An 18821-nucleotide genomic window follows, 5' to 3' on the forward strand; every position below is an offset into this window, starting at 1 on the left:
AGCCATGATGGGAACTCTTTCTAGTCATTTTTCTTCATTCTTTTTTCGTTCTGCTCCTAAGGCTAGATAATTTTTTTGGAGGTGGGGCACACCCGAGGCATGCGAAGGTTCCCAGGCCAGGAACTGAACTTGCACCGCAGCTATAACAAGAGCCACAGCAGTGACTAAGCCAGAGCCTTAACCCACTGGGCCACAAGGGAACTCCCAGACTGGATCACTTAATTGCCTTATCTTCAAAAGGTCATCGTTCCTTTCTTCTGCCTGCCAATCTTCTGCTGAACACTCCAATGTTTCAGTTGTCATACTTTATGCTGTGTCACATATACATGCTATTAACCACAAAATACAATGTTATAACTTTTGTTTTAAGCATATACTTTTAAAGAGATTAAAAAGGAAATATTTATTTTTTTTTTTTACTTTTTTTTTTTTTTTTTTTCCCACTGTACAGCAAGGTGGTCAGGTTATCCTCAGATGTATACATTGCAGTTACAGTTTTTTCCCCCACCCTTTCTTCTGTTGCGACATGAGTATCTAGACATAGTTCTCAATGGGAAATATTTACTTTTAATCATTTACATACTATTTATCAACATTTATGTCATACTATATTTCCTCTCAGCCTGAAATTTCTACAGCATTCCCTATTGTAAAATCTACTAATTTTCCTTTTATCTGAAAATGTCCTTATTTCACTTTTTTTTAATTTTCTTTTTTGCCATGCTCACAGCATGTGCAAGTTCCTAGGCCTGGGACTGAACCCACACCACTGCAGTCACAAAAGAACTCCCTCACTTTCATTGCAGGAAGATGTTTTCACTAATATATAATTCTGCATTGGCTTTATTCTTCTTTGAGCATTTTAATCTTGCTGGTCTTCTAGCTTCTGTTATTTCTAATGAAAAGTCAGTGTTTTGAAAGGTTATTCACTTGTATATGATTCGTCCATTTGTTAAAATGTATGTATGCAGTTTTCAATGTTTTTTTCCTTTGATTCTTCAGCAATTTGATTATAATGGACCCAAGTATTTATTCTCTTTGTATTTATTTGCTTACTTTCACTGGACTATCATACATTTGTCTTCCACAAAATATGACAAACTTGTAGTCATTCTTCACATGTTCTCCGACCCCATTTTCTATTTCTCCCTTTCTGGAACTACCTTTACATGTACACCAGACCTTTTTTTGGTTTCGTTTGGTTTCTTTCTTTATTATAGATGATTGTTCGGTCAACTTCTGCTGTACAGCAAATGTGCTGGAACTTCTGATATGGATACTATCTCACAGCTTCCCCTGAGGCTATATTTACCTTTTAAAAATACCTATTTCTCTCTTTCCTTCTATTTAGCTAACTTTAGGTTCACTGGTCCTTCTGTTACTAAGCTAATCCAGTTAATTTTTATTTCAGATATTGCATTTTTTCAGTTCCAAACTGTCCATTTGGTTCCTTCTTAGTTTAAGCATTTTGCTGAAATTTCCTTTTTTAGTCACATATTTTCTTATCATCCTTGAACACAGTTATAATAGAAGCCTTGAAATTTTTACCTGTTATAGAAAAACAATAAAACTCTTTGCTAATTTACATATCTAGGCCATCTCTGGGATAATCTTCACTGATCATCCCTTGAGTAACAATAAGCGTTCCTTATTTTTCATGTATTGAGTAATTTTAAATAGTAAATAATGAGCCTCCAGAATGCTATATTCCTCTGAATACTAGCATTCACAGAAATATAAGTTTCTGGGCCAGGGACTAAATTCAATCTACAGCTGCACCTATGCCACAACTGTGGCAACTCTGGGTCTTTAACCCACTGTGCCACAGGAGGAACTCCTTAAGACTATTAATTTTTTTTATCAGGTAGTTACCCAATTGAAATCAAATTGAGAATTGTCTTACCAGCAATGCTTGGCAGCTAAAATGTCACTTTAGTAAGCAGAGATATTTAAATGAGAAATTATTGGGAGTTCCCCTCATGGCTCAGAGGAAATGAATCTGACTAGCATTCATGAGGACGCAGGTTCAATCCCTGGACCTGCTCAGTGGGTTAAGGATCCAGCGTTGCTGCGAGCATTGGTGTAAGTTGCAGACACGGCTCAGATCCCGAGTTGCTGTGGCTGTGGCTGTGGTATAGGCCAGCAGCTACAGCTCTGATTCAACCCCTAGCCTGGGAACCTCCATATGCCGTGGATGTGGCCCTAAAAAGCAAAAAAAAAGAAAAAAGAGAAAAAAAGAAATTATTGAACATATATTTTTGGGGGTCACACACACAGCATTTGAAAGTTCCTGGGCCAGGGACTGAACCCACGCTAGAGCAGTGACACCAGATCCTTAATCTGCTACACAAGAGAACACCGTAAAATTAGGTCTTATTGAGCTTCCAATCTCTCCTTGAGAGATTTGGGAGCACAACTACTCTTGTCCTCTCCTGCCTTCTTTTGGATTAAATGAATAATTTTTAGAATTTCATTTTAGTTATCTACTGACTTTTAGCTATCTATACCTCTTTGATTACTTTTTTTTTTTGCTGTTTTAGGGCCATATCCATAGCATATGGAAGTTCCCAGGCTAAGCGTTGAATCAGAGCTGCAGCTGCCAGCCTACGCCAGCCACAGCAATGCCAGATACAAACCATGCGATGACCAACACCACAGCTCATGGCAACACTGGATCCCTGACCCACTGATTAAGGCCAGGGATCCAACCCGCATCCACATGGCTAGTCAGATTCGTTTCCACGGCACCACAATAGGAACTACTTTGAATTATTTTTTATAGCACTTACCATATATATTATTGTCTTTTCAGCTTCTCAAGATATTTTGCAAATTAATACTGTATCACTCTGCCTCTTATGCTATATTTACCATGTATGATATGAGTATATATATATGCTTTTTTGTTTTTGCTTTTTAGGGGCGAACCTATAGCATATAGAAGTTCCCAGGGTTAAATTGGAGCTACAGCCACCGGACTACGCCACAGCCACAGCAATGTGGGATGCGAGACACGTCTGCAACCTACACCACAGCTCATGACAATGCTGGATCCTTAATGCCCTGAGTGAAGCCAGGCATCAAACCCATATCCTCATGGATACCAGTCGGGCTCGTAACCTGCTAAGCCACAACAGGAACTCCTAATATATTATTATTGATTCCACAATTATAATTTTTGCTTTAAACATTTGTAAGGTTTTTAGAGAAATTAAGAGAAATAAGTCTTTTATATTTACCTTCATACTGCCATTTCGTATCCACTCCTTCTTGAAGATCTATTGTGAATTCCAACTGTTCTATCTTGTCCTTAGGGCCACAGAAGAAAAACTTCTGATGCTATTAACATCTCATCACTCCAGAACTTTCAGGCATGAGCTCATGAACATAAATGCAAAACAACTTTAAATAAAACCTTAGCAATCCAAACCAAAAACCGTTTTTAAAGGGCAATATATAACAACTGGGGTTTATCACAGGAATGCAGGTTTGGTGTAATATCTAAAAATCAACCATTGTAATTAATGATGTTGTAATTCATTATATAAACCAACCTGATGATCATCTCAATAAATGAAGAAAAGGCATCTGATAAATCCAGTATCCATTCCTGACCAAAACACTCAGCAAATGAGGAATAGGAATAAACTCCTCAGTCTGATAAAGGGCATCTATGAAAAAATAAACTTACGACTAACATTATACTTAATGGTGAAAAAATTCTTTGCTCTATAAGATCAGAAATAACACAAAGATGTCTGTTCTTACCATTTTTCCCCCACTCCCAACCGAAGCACATGTAAGTTCTCAGGCCAGGAATCAAATCTGAGTCACAGCTGCAACCTATATACCGCAGCTGCAGCAACCAGATTCCTTAACCTGCTGCTGCACAGTGGGAACGCCTGCTCTTAGCATTTCTATTCAACACTGGGCTGAAAGTTCAAACCAGTGCAATCAGGCAAGATAAACAAAAGCAGGAGAAAAAAAGAAGTTAAAACTTTATATTCACAGACAATATAACTGTCTATGGCAAAAATTTGAGATCTACAAAAACAACAAAACACCACAACTAAGTTACTTAGGTTGCAGAACACAAGATCATTACAAAAATATCCGTTTTATTTCTTTCTCTTTTTTGTCTTTTTGCCTTTTCTAGGGCTGCTTCCCGCGGCATATGGAGGTTCCCAGGCTGGGGGTTGAATTGGAGTTGCAGCCACCTGCCTACACCAGAGCCACAGCAACGCGGGATCCAAGCCACATCTGCGACCAACACCACAGCTCACGGCAACACCAGATCCTTAACCCACTAAGCAAGGCCAGGGATAGAACGCGCACCCTCATGGTTCCTAGTTGGATTTGTTAACCACTGCGCCACGACTGGAACTCCTCAGTTTTATTTCTATACACCAGCAAGGAGTAATTAAAAATTGAATTTTAGGAGTTCCCGCTGCGAAATAATGGGTTCATCATCTGCTTGTCTCTGTAGAGGCACTGGTTCCAACCCTGGCCCAGCACAGGGGGTTAAAGATTCAGTGTTGCTGTGGCAGAGGTCAAAGCTTGGGCTCTGACTGGATCTCTGACCTGGGAATTTCTACATGCCTTGGGTGACACCATAAATTTTTTTTTTTTTTTTTTTTTTTTGTCTTTTCTAGGGCCGCAGTTGTGGCATATGGAGGTTTCCAGACTAGAGGTCTAATCGGAGCTGTAGCCACCAGCCTACACCAGAACCACAGCAACATCAGATCCGAGCCACGCCTGTGACCTACACCACAGCTCACGCAACGCTGGATCCTTAACCCACTGAGGGAAGCCAGGGATCAAACCTGAAACCTCATAGTTCCTAGTCAGATTTGTTAACCACTGAGCTGACGGGAACGCCAAGAAAATTTTTTTAAATTAAGAAAATAAATACTTGAATTTTCAAAACATACAAAAACATTACAAATTATGAAATACTTAGGGACAAACATAAAAAAGTAAAAAGACCTAATCACTGAACAGTACAAAACAGTGCTGAAATTTTCAAAGGACTAAACTACTAGAAAGATATATACCTTGTTCATGGATCAGAAGATGTGATGATATTGGAACAGACAAGTCACTAAAAAAGATATATAGATAGCAAAGAGTTCCCACTGTGGCGTGACAGGATTGGCAGTGTCTCTGGAGCACTAGGACATAGGTTCAATCCCCAGCCCAGCACAGTGGGTTAAGGATCCGGCGTTGCCATGAGCTGTGGTGTAGGTTGCAGACGCGGCTCGGATCCCACGTTGCTGGGGGGCTGTGGCTCTGGCGTAGGCCGGCGGCTACAGCTCCAACTACACCCCTAGCCTGGGAACCTCCACATGCCAAGGGAGCAGCCCTAGAAAAGGCAAAGAGACCAAATAAATAAATAAATAAAAATAATAATAATAATGGAATGCCACTACAGACCTGTTAGAATGGAAAAATTTTAAAGACTGACACAGCTATCTTTACAGTGCGATAGACTTGTAAAACGACTGATCATGTCAAATGCTAGAGAGGATGTGGAGGAACGTGTTTCAGACACTGCTGGTGGAAATGTAAAATGGTACAATCACTATGCAAAACAGTTTTAACAGTTTTTTAGAAAGCTAACCATATACCAATCATACTGTCCAACAATTCCACTCGTTTCTCCAAAGAAGACTTAAGGATGGCCTAAGGAGGCACGTGAAAAAGTGCTCAACATCACTAATCATTAGAGAAATGCAAATCAAAACCACAATGAGGTACCACCTCACAGCAGTCAGAATGTCCGTCCTTAGTAAGTCTGTAAGTAACAAATGCTGGAGGGGATGTGGAGAAAAGGGAACAGTCCTACACCAATGACTGGAATGTAAATCGGTACCCCTATGGAAAACAGTATGGGTTCCTCAAAAAAACTAAATATAGAACTACCACATGATCCAGCAATCCCACTCCTGGACATTTGTCTGGACAAAATTATAATGCAAAGACATGCACGTACCCCTATGTTCACTGCAGCACTATTCATAACAGCCAAGAAACAGAAACAACTAAATGTCCATCAACAGATGAATTATCATGATGTGATACCTATACACCATGGAACACTACTCTGCCATAATAAAAACGAAACTGCCACTTGCAGCAAAATGGATGCAATCAGAGATAAGCATACTGAGTGAAATCACTTACATACACAATCTAAAATATGGCAGAGGGAGTTCATGTCATGGCTCAGAGGTAACGAAACTGTGTAGGAACCATGAGGATGTGGGTTTCATCTGTATCTCACTCAGAGGGCCAAGGATCCAAATTGCCATGGGCGTGGTTTAGGTCTCAGACTCAGCTCAGATCCGGTGTTGCTATGGCTGTAGCATAGGCCAGTAGCTGTAGCTCCAATGTGAACTCTAGCCTGGAAACCTCCATATGCCATGGCTACAGCCCTAAAAAGCAAAATAAGTAAATAAATAAAATAGGGCAGAAATAAACCAACCTACAAAACGGAGACTCACAGACATAAAGAAAAGACTTGTTGTTGCTAGGTGGATGGGTAAGGGTAGGAGGAGTGGGGCGGACTGGGAGGTTGGGGTTAGTAGATGCCAACTATTACATTTAGGATAGATAAGCAATGAGTCCCTACTGTTCAGTACAGGGAACTATATCCAGTCTCTGGGATAGAACATGATGAAAAGTAATATAAAGGAAATGTATATACATGTGTGTGTATATATAGGTATGTATGTATTAACTGGGTCACTTTGCTCTACAGCAGAAAATGGCACACTGTAAAACAACAACTATAATTTTTTAAAGTTAATAAACATTACGATTTAAAAATTTTTTAATTAAAAAAAGACTTGTCCACATTCATAGTAGCTTTATTAGTAGAAGACAAAAAACTGCAACAATCCAAACATCCATCAATAGGTGAATATCAACAAACTGTGGTATAATAATTCCCAGCTAATAAAAGGAATAAATTATTGATACCAGCAACATGAATCAATCTCAAAAAAATTACGAAATCAGACCATGTCCCTCTGGGGGGAAAAAAAAAAAGAGTACATAACTATATGATGATATATAAAATTCTAGAAAATGCAAACTAATGTAAAATAACAGAAAAGCAGATTAGTGGTTGCTTTAGAATCAAAGGAAGGAAAAATAGGAGGGAGGAAACTACAAACTACAGCAAGCAAAGTTTTGAGGTTGACGGCTATATTGACAATCCTCATTATGATAGTTTTACAAGTGCACACATGTCATAACTTCTCAAATCTAGACTTCATATACATGCCGTTATAAGTCAAATAGAGCTGATTTTTTTTTGGGGGGGGGTTGTCTTTTTATGGCCACACCTGCAGCATATGGAAGTTCCCAGGCTAGGGGTAAAATTAGAGCTGTCACTACTGCTGAGCCAGACCACTGCCACAGCAATGCCAGAACCCTAACAACCCCCTACGTGAGGCCTGGGATCGAACCCACATCCTCATGGTTCCTAGATGGGTTGGTTACCACTGAGCCTTGACAGCAACTCCTACAGCTGATTTTTGAAAGGAAAAGTTTTATCTTTCAGAAAATTTCTAAAGACAGGCAAATGCAAATACAATTTTCCTATTTTATACATATAAATTATGTATATTATGTATCTTACTATTCTCATTTAATATTGTACGCAAATATCTTTCTATAGTAGTATAACTGTTTCCCCCTCCCCCCTTTTTTTGGTCTTTTTAGGGCCCCACCGAAGGCATATAGAGGATCCCAGGCTAGGGGTCGAATTGGAGCTGTACCTGCTGGCCTACGCCACAGCCACAGCCACAGCCACACTGGATCTTAAACCCACTGAGCAAGGCCAGGGACTGAACCTGCGCCCTCATCAACATTAGGTTCATTAACCACTGAGCCACGAGAACTCCCATCTCTTTTTTAAACAGAAACATACTGTGTATAGTAACAATGAACCACAACTGACAGGAATTTGGGTTATTTCTAATTTGCTACTATAATAATAAAATGAACATATTTTGCATATATTTGTAAGCATATACATAAAAGCACAAGATGCATTTATTTAAATCTCTGTATTGTCCTATCTCAGGATCTACATAAACTGTTGGAATTAATAAGTTAATTTAGCAAGAATATTACTGCTGTAAGTAGCAACTAGAAAAGAAAAAAAATTCAATACTACATAAAATAACACCAAAAAAAAAATCAAAATGCCTAGAAATAAATCCACAAAAAAAGTACCTCTACATAGAAAACCACAGAATATTATTGGAAAAATTAAAGATCTAAATAAATGAAGAATATACTGGGTGTTCCCACTGTGGCTCAGCACAAACAAATCTGACTAGTATCCATGAGGACGCAGGTTCAATCCCTGCCTGGCCTTGCTCAGTGGGTTAAAGTTTCTTTGTGGCTGTGAGCTGTGGTATAGGTCACAGAGACGGCTTGGATCTGGCGTTGCTGTGGCATAGGCTGATGGCTACAGTTCCTGATTCAGCCCCTAGCTTGGGAACCTCCATATGCTGCAGGTGCGACCCTAAAAAGACAAAAAAAGAAAAAAACTCTATACTATGTTCATGGATTAAAGAACATAGTTATGAAAAAATACTAATTCTTCCCAAGTTTACTTACAGATTCAATAAAATCTAATCAAAATCCCAGATTTTTGTTGTTGCTATTCTACTACTGAAATTGACAAGTTGATTCTAAATTGTATATGGAAATGCAAAGTCAAGAATAAACAGTACAGGGGCTCCTGTTGTGGCACAGCAAAAACAGATCTGACTAGTAACCATGAGGTTGCAGGTTCCATCCCCGGCGTTGCTCAGTGGGTTAAGGATCTGGCGTTGCCATGAGCTGTGGTGTAGCCCAGAATCTGTAGCTCCAATTCATCCCCTTAGCCTGGGAACCTCAACCTCCATATGCCATGGGTACGGCCCTAAAAGCCAAAAAAAAAAAGGAGAGAATAACCAGTACAATCTTGAACAACAAAAAAACTGCAGAACTTACACAACAAATATTGAATTACTTTAACCCTCCAGTGCTGCACTGGCACTAGGACAAACAGACCAAAGGAATAATGAACTGAATACCACATAAATAAATGTCGCTTTTAATGCTCCTTAACACAAAAAAAGAGATTATAAATGATTCTATATCTAGTCAGACAATGCTTCTAGAAAAACAAAACATTAACCATCTTGGGATTAAGCAAAAAAAAATTTTTCAGCTACACCTGTGGCATGTGAAAGTTCCTGGGCCTAGGGATCAAAACTGCACCAGGGCAGCAACCCAACACCACCAATCCTACTGCACCAAAGCAGAAATTCTTTTTTTTTTTTTTTTTTTTTTTTGCCTTTTATTGCCACATCTGTGGCATGGAAGGTCCCAGACTAGGGACCCAATTGGAGCTGCAGCTGCCAGTCTACACTACAGACATAGCAATACCAGATCCAAGCTTCATCTGTAACCTTTACCATAGCTCATACATCACCGGATCCTTAACCCACTGAGCAAGGCCAGAACTACTGTAACCAACTGAGCCACAATAGGAACTCTCTGGCAAATAGTTCTTTTAAAAGTACACACAGGAGTTCCTGTCATAGCTCAACGGTTAACAAACCTGACTGGCATCCATGAGGACGCAGGTTCGATCCCTGGCCTCGCTCAGTGGGTCAAGGATCTGGCATTGCCATGAACTGTGGTGCAGACATGGCTCGAATCTGGCATTGCTGTGGCTGTGGTGTAGGCCAGCAGCTATAGCTCAGATTGGACCCCTAGCTTGGGAACCTCCATATGCCACAGGTGCGGCCCTACAAGGAGGGAAAGACAAAAGAAAAGACATATAAAGCACTTAACTGATGGAACATATTAACATAAAGGACTTCTGATCAAAAGACATCAAGACAATAAAAAAGCATAATAGGTGTTCCTGTTTTGGCACAGTGGAAACAAATCCATCTAGTATCCATGAGGATATAGGTTTGATTCCTGTCCTCACTCAGTGGGTCAGGGATCTGCAATTGCCATGAGCTGTGGCATAGGGTGCAGACGAGGCTCAGATCCCGTGTTGCTATAGCTATGGCATAGGTCTGCAGCTTTAAGCTCTGGTTTGACCCCTGGCCTGGGAACTTTCACATACGCTGCGGGTGCGTCCCCAAAAAGAAAAAAAAAAAAAAAAAAAAAAAAGGCAATAGCAACTAGAGAGACATTCTATTTTAAATATATAAAGAATTCCCACAAATCAGTAAATCAACTCAGAAAAACAGGTGAAAAGATATCCAAACGTCTAATAAACAAAAGCACTCCTTCTCATTAGCCAATAGGAAAACGCAAATTAAATCCAGAATTAAATACCACTACACACCAACCAGAAGGTGGCAACTAAAAACAGTGACCACACTCAAGTTACCCAGTGATGATCCAATATCATCAATGCTGTGGCTCAGGCTGCTGTGGTGTGGGTTCACCCCTGGCCTGGGAACTTCCACATGCCATGCGTGCAGCCAAAATAAAAAAATTTTTAAGATGCAACAAACACCACCACCAGAAAACAGTGACCATACCGAATGCCAGGGAGGATGCGGAGCAACTAGGATTCTCATACCTGCTGACAGGACCGTAAAACTGCATAACTAGTAGGAAAACTTGTTTTTTTGCCTTTTCTAGGGCCACACCCGTTTCATATGGAGGTTCCCAGGCTAGGGGTCTAATTGGAGCTGTAGCCACCGGCCTACGCCAAAGCCACAGCAATGCAGGATCTGAGCAGCGTCTGCGACCTATACCACAGCTCAAGGCAACGCCAGATCTGTAACCCACTGAGCAAGGCCAGGGATCGAACCCGCAACCTCATGGTTCCTAACTGGATCCGTTAACCACTGAGGCATGATGGAAACTCCCCAGTAGGAAAACTCTTTTGTAGTACCTATTAAGTTGAACATATATATTCCCTATGACCCAATTATTCCATCCTTAGATATTAATTCAACATTAATTCACACATGTACATACCAAAAGCCACGTATAAGAATGTTCACATTTTTAACATCCAAAAACAAAATAATCCAATGTCCATCCACATTAGTTGTATACTAATGCAGCCGAAGAGTACATAGCCCTGAAAATACACTATTATTAAAGGCAATGATATGGACTATATATGCTTTACATCGAGTTCAAGACCCGGAAAAACTAATCAATGGCAATGGATCAAGACACTGCTTCCAGTTCTGGGAGAGAGTAAATTAACCAAGGGGGCATGCAAGAATTTTCTAGGATGTCAGTTGTATTTCTTGATGTGAGTGGTGGTTAAATGTTCTATTCCCTTTGTGAAAATTTAAACATGTACCCCCTTGATTTTTTTTTTTTTTTAAGGGGTATAGGTGAGGCTTTCGGAAGTTCCCAAGCTAGGGGTCCATTGCGAACTGCAGCTGCTCGCCTACACCACAGCCACAATGCCAGATCCAAGCTGCGTCTGCGACCTACACCACAGCTCACGGCAACACCAGATCTCTAACCCATTGAGCAAGGCCCAGGGATCGAACCCACATCCTCACGGACACTTACTGGGTTCATTTTGGCTGCACCACACCAGGAACTGAAACCTTTTCTTTATAAATGAATAAAAACCTTTTAAAAATACCAACAATATTCTTACGTATTGTCTATATCCTCACAACAAAGTATTCCATCAATCTAATCGTTGCCAATTATATTAGCCAAGATGCAATTGACATCTCATCAATGACAAACGAGGTTGAGTGAAAAAATGTTTTTAAAGGTTATTAACTAGAATTCTGCTGAAAGCAAATTTTGAGGGAGTTCAACAGTTATTGTGGCCTGTTGTGGCTACAAATGTGTCATTAAGGGGAAAGAAGCCTTAGATCCTGACCCCTGCCCCAAGCCTACAGCACCAGAATTCTAAATGGGAAAACATCTTTCGAAGATCCAGACACAAGTAATACGGGGTGGAAACATGAGTGCCAAGACTTTCAGCACATCGGAAAAAATGACCAATGATAGCTGCAGACAGAATCTGTACAGCCTGGATTGTGTAAGTACATATGCTTAACATCTATTACATGAGAAACAAAGAAAACCCAAGGAATATTTTTAAGAAAACTAAGAACTTATTAGGAAAACCTGTCACAGCAGTATAGCAACTTGACAATCCATAAACACTGGTTATCTATTTGGATTATTGCTCTACTTGTCGAAGTTATACTATTTTAAATTGGAAAAAAGGTCCAACTATAAAGAGATACTACTTTTTAAATTTCTAAACGATTAAGCTACAGATTAAGAAACAGACTCCTGGAGTTTCCATCATGGCTCAGCGGTTAACGAATGTGACTAGCATCCATGAAGATGCAGGTTCAATCCCTGGCCTTGCTCAGTGGGCTAGGGACCCAGCGTTGCAGTGAGCTGTGGTGTAAGTCACAGACACAGCTTGGATCCTGCATTGCTGTGACTGTGGCTTAGGCCAGTGGCTACAGCTCTGATTCTACCCCTATTCCGGGAGACTCTGGAGGCCGCATTTGCGGCCCTAAATAGCAAAAAAAAAAAAAAAAAGGAGAGAACCAGACTGTTGAAAAATTCATCTAGGCAGTAGGTCTATTAGATGGTAGCCATTTAAGAGCCCTAAATATATTTATCATTTATATTCTATTTTCTCAAATCTAGTATGATTTATACAGCTTAACACGTCTATTACATTTTTTGTGTCTATCTTTTTAGGGCCACACCTGCAGCATATGGAAGTTCCTGGGCTAGGGGTTGAATTGGAGCCACAGGTACCACCCCACACCAGGGCCACAGTAATGAAAGACTGGAGCTGGAGTTCCCGTCGTGGCGCAGTGGTTAACAAATCCGACTAGGAACCATGAGGTTGCGGGTTCCATCCCTGCCCTTGCTCAGTGGGTTAATGATCCGGCATTGCCATGAGCTGTGTTGTAGGTTGCAGACACGGCTCGGATCTAGCATTGCTGTGGCTCTGGCGTAGGCCGGTGGCTACAGCTCCGATTCAACCCTTAGCCTGGGAACCTCCATATGCCGCGGAGCGGCCCAAGAAATAGCAAAAACAAACAAACAAAAAAACAAACAAACAAACAAACAAAAAACTAAAAAAAAAAAAAAAAAAAAAAAAAAAAAGACTGGAGCTGCATCTTCAACCTATGCTGCAGCTTGCAGCAACATTGGATCCATAACCCACTAAGCGAGGCCAGGGATCAAAACCATATCCTCACTGATACTAGTCAGGTTCAGAACCCGCTGAGCCACAACAGGAACTCCTCTATTACAGCTTTTAAAGAAGGCATATATCAATTGTAAAACAATACTTAAATATATATTTTGAAGTTACTTTAGGATAGAGAAAATACATTCAATAACAAACAGCCTAAAAGAAAAAGAATGCTTAATGATTAAGAGCATGGGCTCTTCAGTCATACAAACGTAACTGAATCCTGTTTGAACACTACTAGCTGTGTGGCTCTGGGTAAGGTCCTCAACTTCTCCCTATTCCAGTTTTTCTATTTGCAAAATACAGATGGAAAATCAACCTTATCATTGAGTACCTATGTGCTAGACACATATGTGCCTAATAACAGTGTTTCACACATAGCTGATATTTAGTATCAGCTAATATTAGTTGTCAATATCACAAATCTAGAGTCTTATGAGAGAAAACAAGAGAGTTTAATTGTGCTAATATAGGTTGAACCCAGTTATGCCACTTCCTATAAAAACTCACAATTTCTTTCCAGTGGGGATAGGGGTAGGAGGAAAGGGCAAGATGGCAAGAGAATTGACATACAAATGACTACGTATAAAATAAGCCACAAGGATATATTGTACAGCACAGGAATACAACCAAGATTTTTAAACTACAAATGGAGAATAACCTTTAAAAACTGTGACTACGTTGTACATCTAAAACATAAAATACGCAAAGCTAAATGTAAAAAACCATTTTCGATGGGGAAAAAAAAACTTTTAAATGAAAACAAAAACTTACAATTTTTTAAATGAAGCGACCCAGAATTTTACTCTTCTCTCTACTGTTCTACAATCAGAAACATAGCATCTAAGATGAAATTTCTGTTTTATGGCCCCACGCACATCATGTGGAGGTTCCCAGGCTAGGGGTTGAATTGGAGCTGTAGCTGCTGGCCTACACCACAGGAGCAGCAACACAGAATCTGAGCCATCTGCAACCTACCCCAACAGCCCATGGCAACACTGGATCCTCATCCCACTGAGCAAGGCCAGGGATCAAACCTGCATCCTCATAGACGATAAACAGTCAGGTTCGTAACCCACTGAGCCACAACACGAATGCCAAGATTTCAGTTTTTTAAAATCTCAAGTGGCATTTGTCTGGAGCAGGAGTCACTGGATTTATTAACTTGCCCTTACAGTGATCTTAGAGTTCATTCTCACCTTCCCAGAAAAGAGCAAAATAAAACTTTGGAGATTTTTTTTCTGGCCACTCATCTCAGAACCTCAGCCTAGGAATAAACCCATTTATTGGTGCTCCTAACATTTTACAAAACTCTGAGTTTAAAACTTTTTCAAAACAACTATCAAGAAAATCAAATTCAAAACAAATTACTAACTCAAGTTTCTGTTGAATTCAACTGATCCTCAAAGATGACTAAACCAAGAGCTGGGGAAAAAAAACCTCCACATTTCCAGACCACAGATATAGGAAGTGGAGTTAACACAGGACTGTCACCTTTCTCCAGTCTTCCCTCACAACTGTCCTCCTTTATGAAGACCTGTACCAATCATCACTCTCCTTCCTAAGTGCCTTTCTTCATTGGTTTCTTTGGATGGCAAGTTCATTTTCTTCCATACCAAGACTGCCACAGCACTGAAAATGTACACAGCATCCTGAGTTTGCTGAATACATATAATGAGGTCTACATAGTCCAAGGAAACTTTTCACTCAACAAATCCATGTGACAACCCAACTTGACAAAGAATCATCTCCACAAATCAGACCATTCTGTAAAAACATTACCTATGTGTTCATCTGAATCCTTCAGGTCCAGGCAGTCATGCATTAAGTGTTTAGTGTGGTAGGCAGCAGCCTGAAAAACCCTAAATCACATTAGTGGTTTCTTTAAAAAAAAAAAGAAAGAAAGAAAGAAAGAAAGAAAGAAAAGAAAATGCAATAGCAGGCATTTGGCAACATTACTGCTGGAAAAAGGACAAACCGATCTGATTAGGTCTTCAAGGTGGCTGCCTAGAATGTAATTTATATATTCAACCATCTCCAACTATCTGATGGAAAAGCATCACAAAAACGCAATTGTTTATTCTTCATACACTTTTCAAAATAACCACTAGAACATAACCAATCTGTTAATTTCCCACGTCTTTACTACGAAGAACTTAAACCCAAGATATACTTTTGGTGTCAACATCTCATTTAACATGGTGAAGCAGGTACTTTCAGACACTGCTGATGGCCCCATAACATGGAACAGCTCTTTTGGTGAGAAACAGACAATGGAAAAGTAGGGATGTGTTTTCCGACACAGGAAATCTACAAATGTATCATACACATACACATGCAATTATTTAAATAGACTGTTAACAAGGATCTTTACTGCAGCATCATTTTTAACACAAGACTGGAAGCAATCGGAATATCCAAGAGCAGTCATTTTTTTTTAAATTTAATTCAGGAGTACATCAATGTGAGGCAGTCATTTCAATAAGATCTCAATGCCTAATAGAAAATGACCTACATTAACTAAGTAACTATACACAACCATGTATAAGTTATCTCTATAAGACACTACTTACATTGAATGTTTCTAGTAAAGGGACTCACCATACTATTGCTTTACTATACCTATTATGTACTACTGAGCATGAATTTAGTTATTCTTCTCTGCTCCCGCCACTCACCTGGGAGGGGAGGGGGAAGATTTCCCCTCAGCCTAATAAGGATTATTCTGACACATTCAGCCTTTGGTTGTGCAACCAAAAAGATTTCACGTTAGAAAATAATCAATCCATAATGATACCTTGTACTATAAACACAACTGTCACTTTAATGTTTAAAATAAAAGCCATGCTGCTACCTGGTGTAGAAGACTGGGTACCTGGACTACTTACACTTCTTGTTCTTCACAACCAGGATATAAGTAATCTTTTCCCTGAAATATACATCATTTTTTGGAAAACAGACAAGTGATTTATGGAAGGGAAGAAAAAGAGTTTTCATGTTCAGGCAAACAATATGATCTAGTGTTTAGACTATAGAGATTTTATTTTAGAAGGAAATGGATGGAGGCACAATAATGTTTGGCATTTTTAATTTAGGTTTGTTTTATTTAAGTTTAATGTTAATCCATGCTGTGTTTCAGTAAGAACAATACAGATTCTGTATCTGTGGCTCCAGTCAGATATCCAGTAGTACAAATTAGCTTCAAGTTACACATACTGAACAAAAGAGGTTGAGCGAGCGAAGGAGGGGAGGGGCAGGGCCCGGGGGAGAGGGAAGGAGAAGAAACAAAGAATTGAACACGCATGCAGGCTTTTCCATACCACCTTCAATGCTAACCTGCTTTAGAGGGAGAATAAAAGTAGGCAAGAATGAGCAGCCACGGATTCTTGAACTGTTACCAGCACCATGCTTTTCAGCAACATTTTCAGCAGAGTTTGAAACACTTATTACAGCAAAACCATTACAACAAACTCTAAACAATCGAATCTTTAACCACCTCAAGCTAAAACCCAATTAATTTTAAACATTGATATAAAATTCAAACAATTAGAAAAAGGAAAAAAGATATCACATACACCTCTATAGTGTGATTAACCTTTTTCTTAGATGCTTGCATCATCTAGAAGTCTAACGGCTTTCGAATGTAATTTCCATTTCTAGTGGTGATCTTGCCACATCTAGCGGGAGACAATACAGTAATGCTGAAAAAGCCTCTATGCAGTCCTGTTAGTGTCTTAAAGAACCTAAAAGCTGGGACCAGTAAAATCCACAGAAATTCACTCTTGCCTTTAAGAACTTTTGAAAACTGTTTTTAAAAAAAAAAAAAAAAAAAAAAAAAAAAAACCAAAAAAAACAAAAACAAAAACAAACCAACAGGGCAGGAACCTAAATTCTGAGACCAAATGTAAAAGTCAGATTTGGTGGTTCTCAGTGACAATGGGGGAATTTCCAAGAGGGGTGGGATGGGAAGGTGTGGGGTGGTCAGAGATGGTTTCTCTTGTTGGCTTTTATGTCTCACTGATTTTCATCTTCCACATCCTGCAGCGCTTCTTTATTCTGCTCTTCACCTGCAAAGAAGAATGACAATTATTTCATAATGACCAAATTAGGCTGTTGTAGTCACAAACACAGGTATCATTCCAAACATAAAGATTCTTTGTATTTGCTACAACTAGTTTAAACAAAGACAGGCAAAGGACTTCTACCATCCTTGACACCTGAGATGACTAGGCCAAGAGGGGCTGCTGGATCAAGGTCCTGAATGATCAACAGTATGAAAAGAAGTGATGCATAGTAAAAGTCAATGTATTTATGCTAAAAAAAGCTCTTAAGTAGACAGCCAAAGTAACCATATTATTAAAATGATTTTCAAGCTTTCACATATATCTTGAGTCAAAATACTCTTTCTCAATAACCTCACCTCTTCAAGAACCAAGAGTATTTTATAATTTTTTTGCACAATCTCATTTATCTACAAGCTCCACATTAGAATGTTTCAATAAAAGAAGTGAGCAGCAAAATGTTTCAAAGAAGTTCTACAGTTTTGGAGGGAGGGTTCTGCTTTTGTAAATGAGTATTTTACATTTTGTACCTTGGCCTCTCACACCAAACCACCACCCAGATCTCCCACTCCAGGGCAGAAGAGCATGCTCAAAGTAAACCAGACCGCTGAGGTTATTAAAGAAGGGCATTTGGACCAGCTCTCTCATGCCATTTTTCTCTTCCCTTTGAACATGATGATTAGCCTGAGGAGTTTCAATTGCACTATGACATGCAATAGAAAGCCAGCCTACTCACTGGAGAGTCATCTACCTATTAATAAGCATTAAGTTAAGTCAGCCATCATAAGGAAGCATGCAGGCTTTTGCCAAAAAATAAAGAGGTAAAAGTTACATTCTTTTGTGCTTTAACGAACCACTTATACTTCCTACACAGTTAACTAGTTTGATCAAAATAAATGAAAAATTAACCCGAAAATCATATGACCGTTCAGACACCCTATCCATTCATACTGCTTGTTAAAATACTTAATTAGAATGGACAAATAACACTAAGACTGGCTGCCTACATACATAAAGCAAAACTTTGAGGAATACTTTTAAACAGTCTTAAAGACCTGGACATGATAAATGCTACCATGACAGTAAGGATTAATTAAAAATAGTATTTTTGACACTATTATTTAACTCTAAAAAGGTACTTAAGGCACATAAAGATTTTTGACTCACATTTAGAAAAACACATGCAAAGACTGACAAAAATAACCATTTACTGAGGTAAGAAATGGACCACCCAATCATGTCCCTGCTTCAAAGAACAATAATGTATTAAAATTTAGGAAATGATAGGAACAGTCACTCTCATTTTTAACAGCAAAAAACTGCCAAAATATGGTTAACATACAATAGAGCACACACTAATTTTTTCATAAGCAACCATTAGATTTGCCAATAGTTTCAAGTAACTTTGGCATAAAAATATTGTCAGCTAAATCACATCCAACCAGAGGTAGACAAGGTAGCAGATCATAAATGTCTTAGGTTTCGCATCCTGGAATGTAAAACAAGCAGTTTTTTAA

At 39.2% G+C, this 18821-nt stretch overlaps 1 protein-coding gene and 1 long non-coding RNA gene across 3 annotated transcripts in view; both read right to left on the reverse strand.

Moving 5' to 3' along the window:
• Positions 1–10191, reverse strand: part of LOC110256070 (uncharacterized) — a 40004-nt gene extending 29813 nt beyond the window's left edge. Inside the window, exons 1-2 of the long non-coding RNA XR_014821640.1 lie at positions 8872–10191; positions 3240–4278 (exon numbers count right to left, since the gene is read on the reverse strand). This is a non-coding gene — a long non-coding RNA (uncharacterized LOC110256070). The remainder of the gene's footprint in view (positions 1–3239; positions 4279–8871) is intronic.
• A 6128-nt stretch (positions 10192–16319) lies between these two features.
• Positions 16320–18821, reverse strand: part of YWHAE (tyrosine 3-monooxygenase/tryptophan 5-monooxygenase activation protein epsilon) — a 44165-nt gene continuing 41663 nt past the window's right edge. For both annotated transcript variants that reach the window (XM_021067551.2, XM_021067552.2), the window contains one exon: positions 16320–17310. In XM_021067551.2, the coding sequence (XP_020923210.1) occupies positions 17258–17310 (53 nt within the window). In that variant the 3' untranslated portion in view covers positions 16320–17257. The remainder of the gene's footprint in view (positions 17311–18821) is intronic.

The sequence above is a fragment of the Sus scrofa genome, chromosome 12 (assembly GCF_054392235.1).
Source record: "Sus scrofa isolate SSC_HxYL_T2T_F1_AM1 chromosome 12, Sscrofa_HxYL_maternal_Yorkshire_Landrace_v2.0, whole genome shotgun sequence".
NCBI lineage: Eukaryota > Metazoa > Chordata > Mammalia > Artiodactyla > Suidae > Sus > Sus scrofa.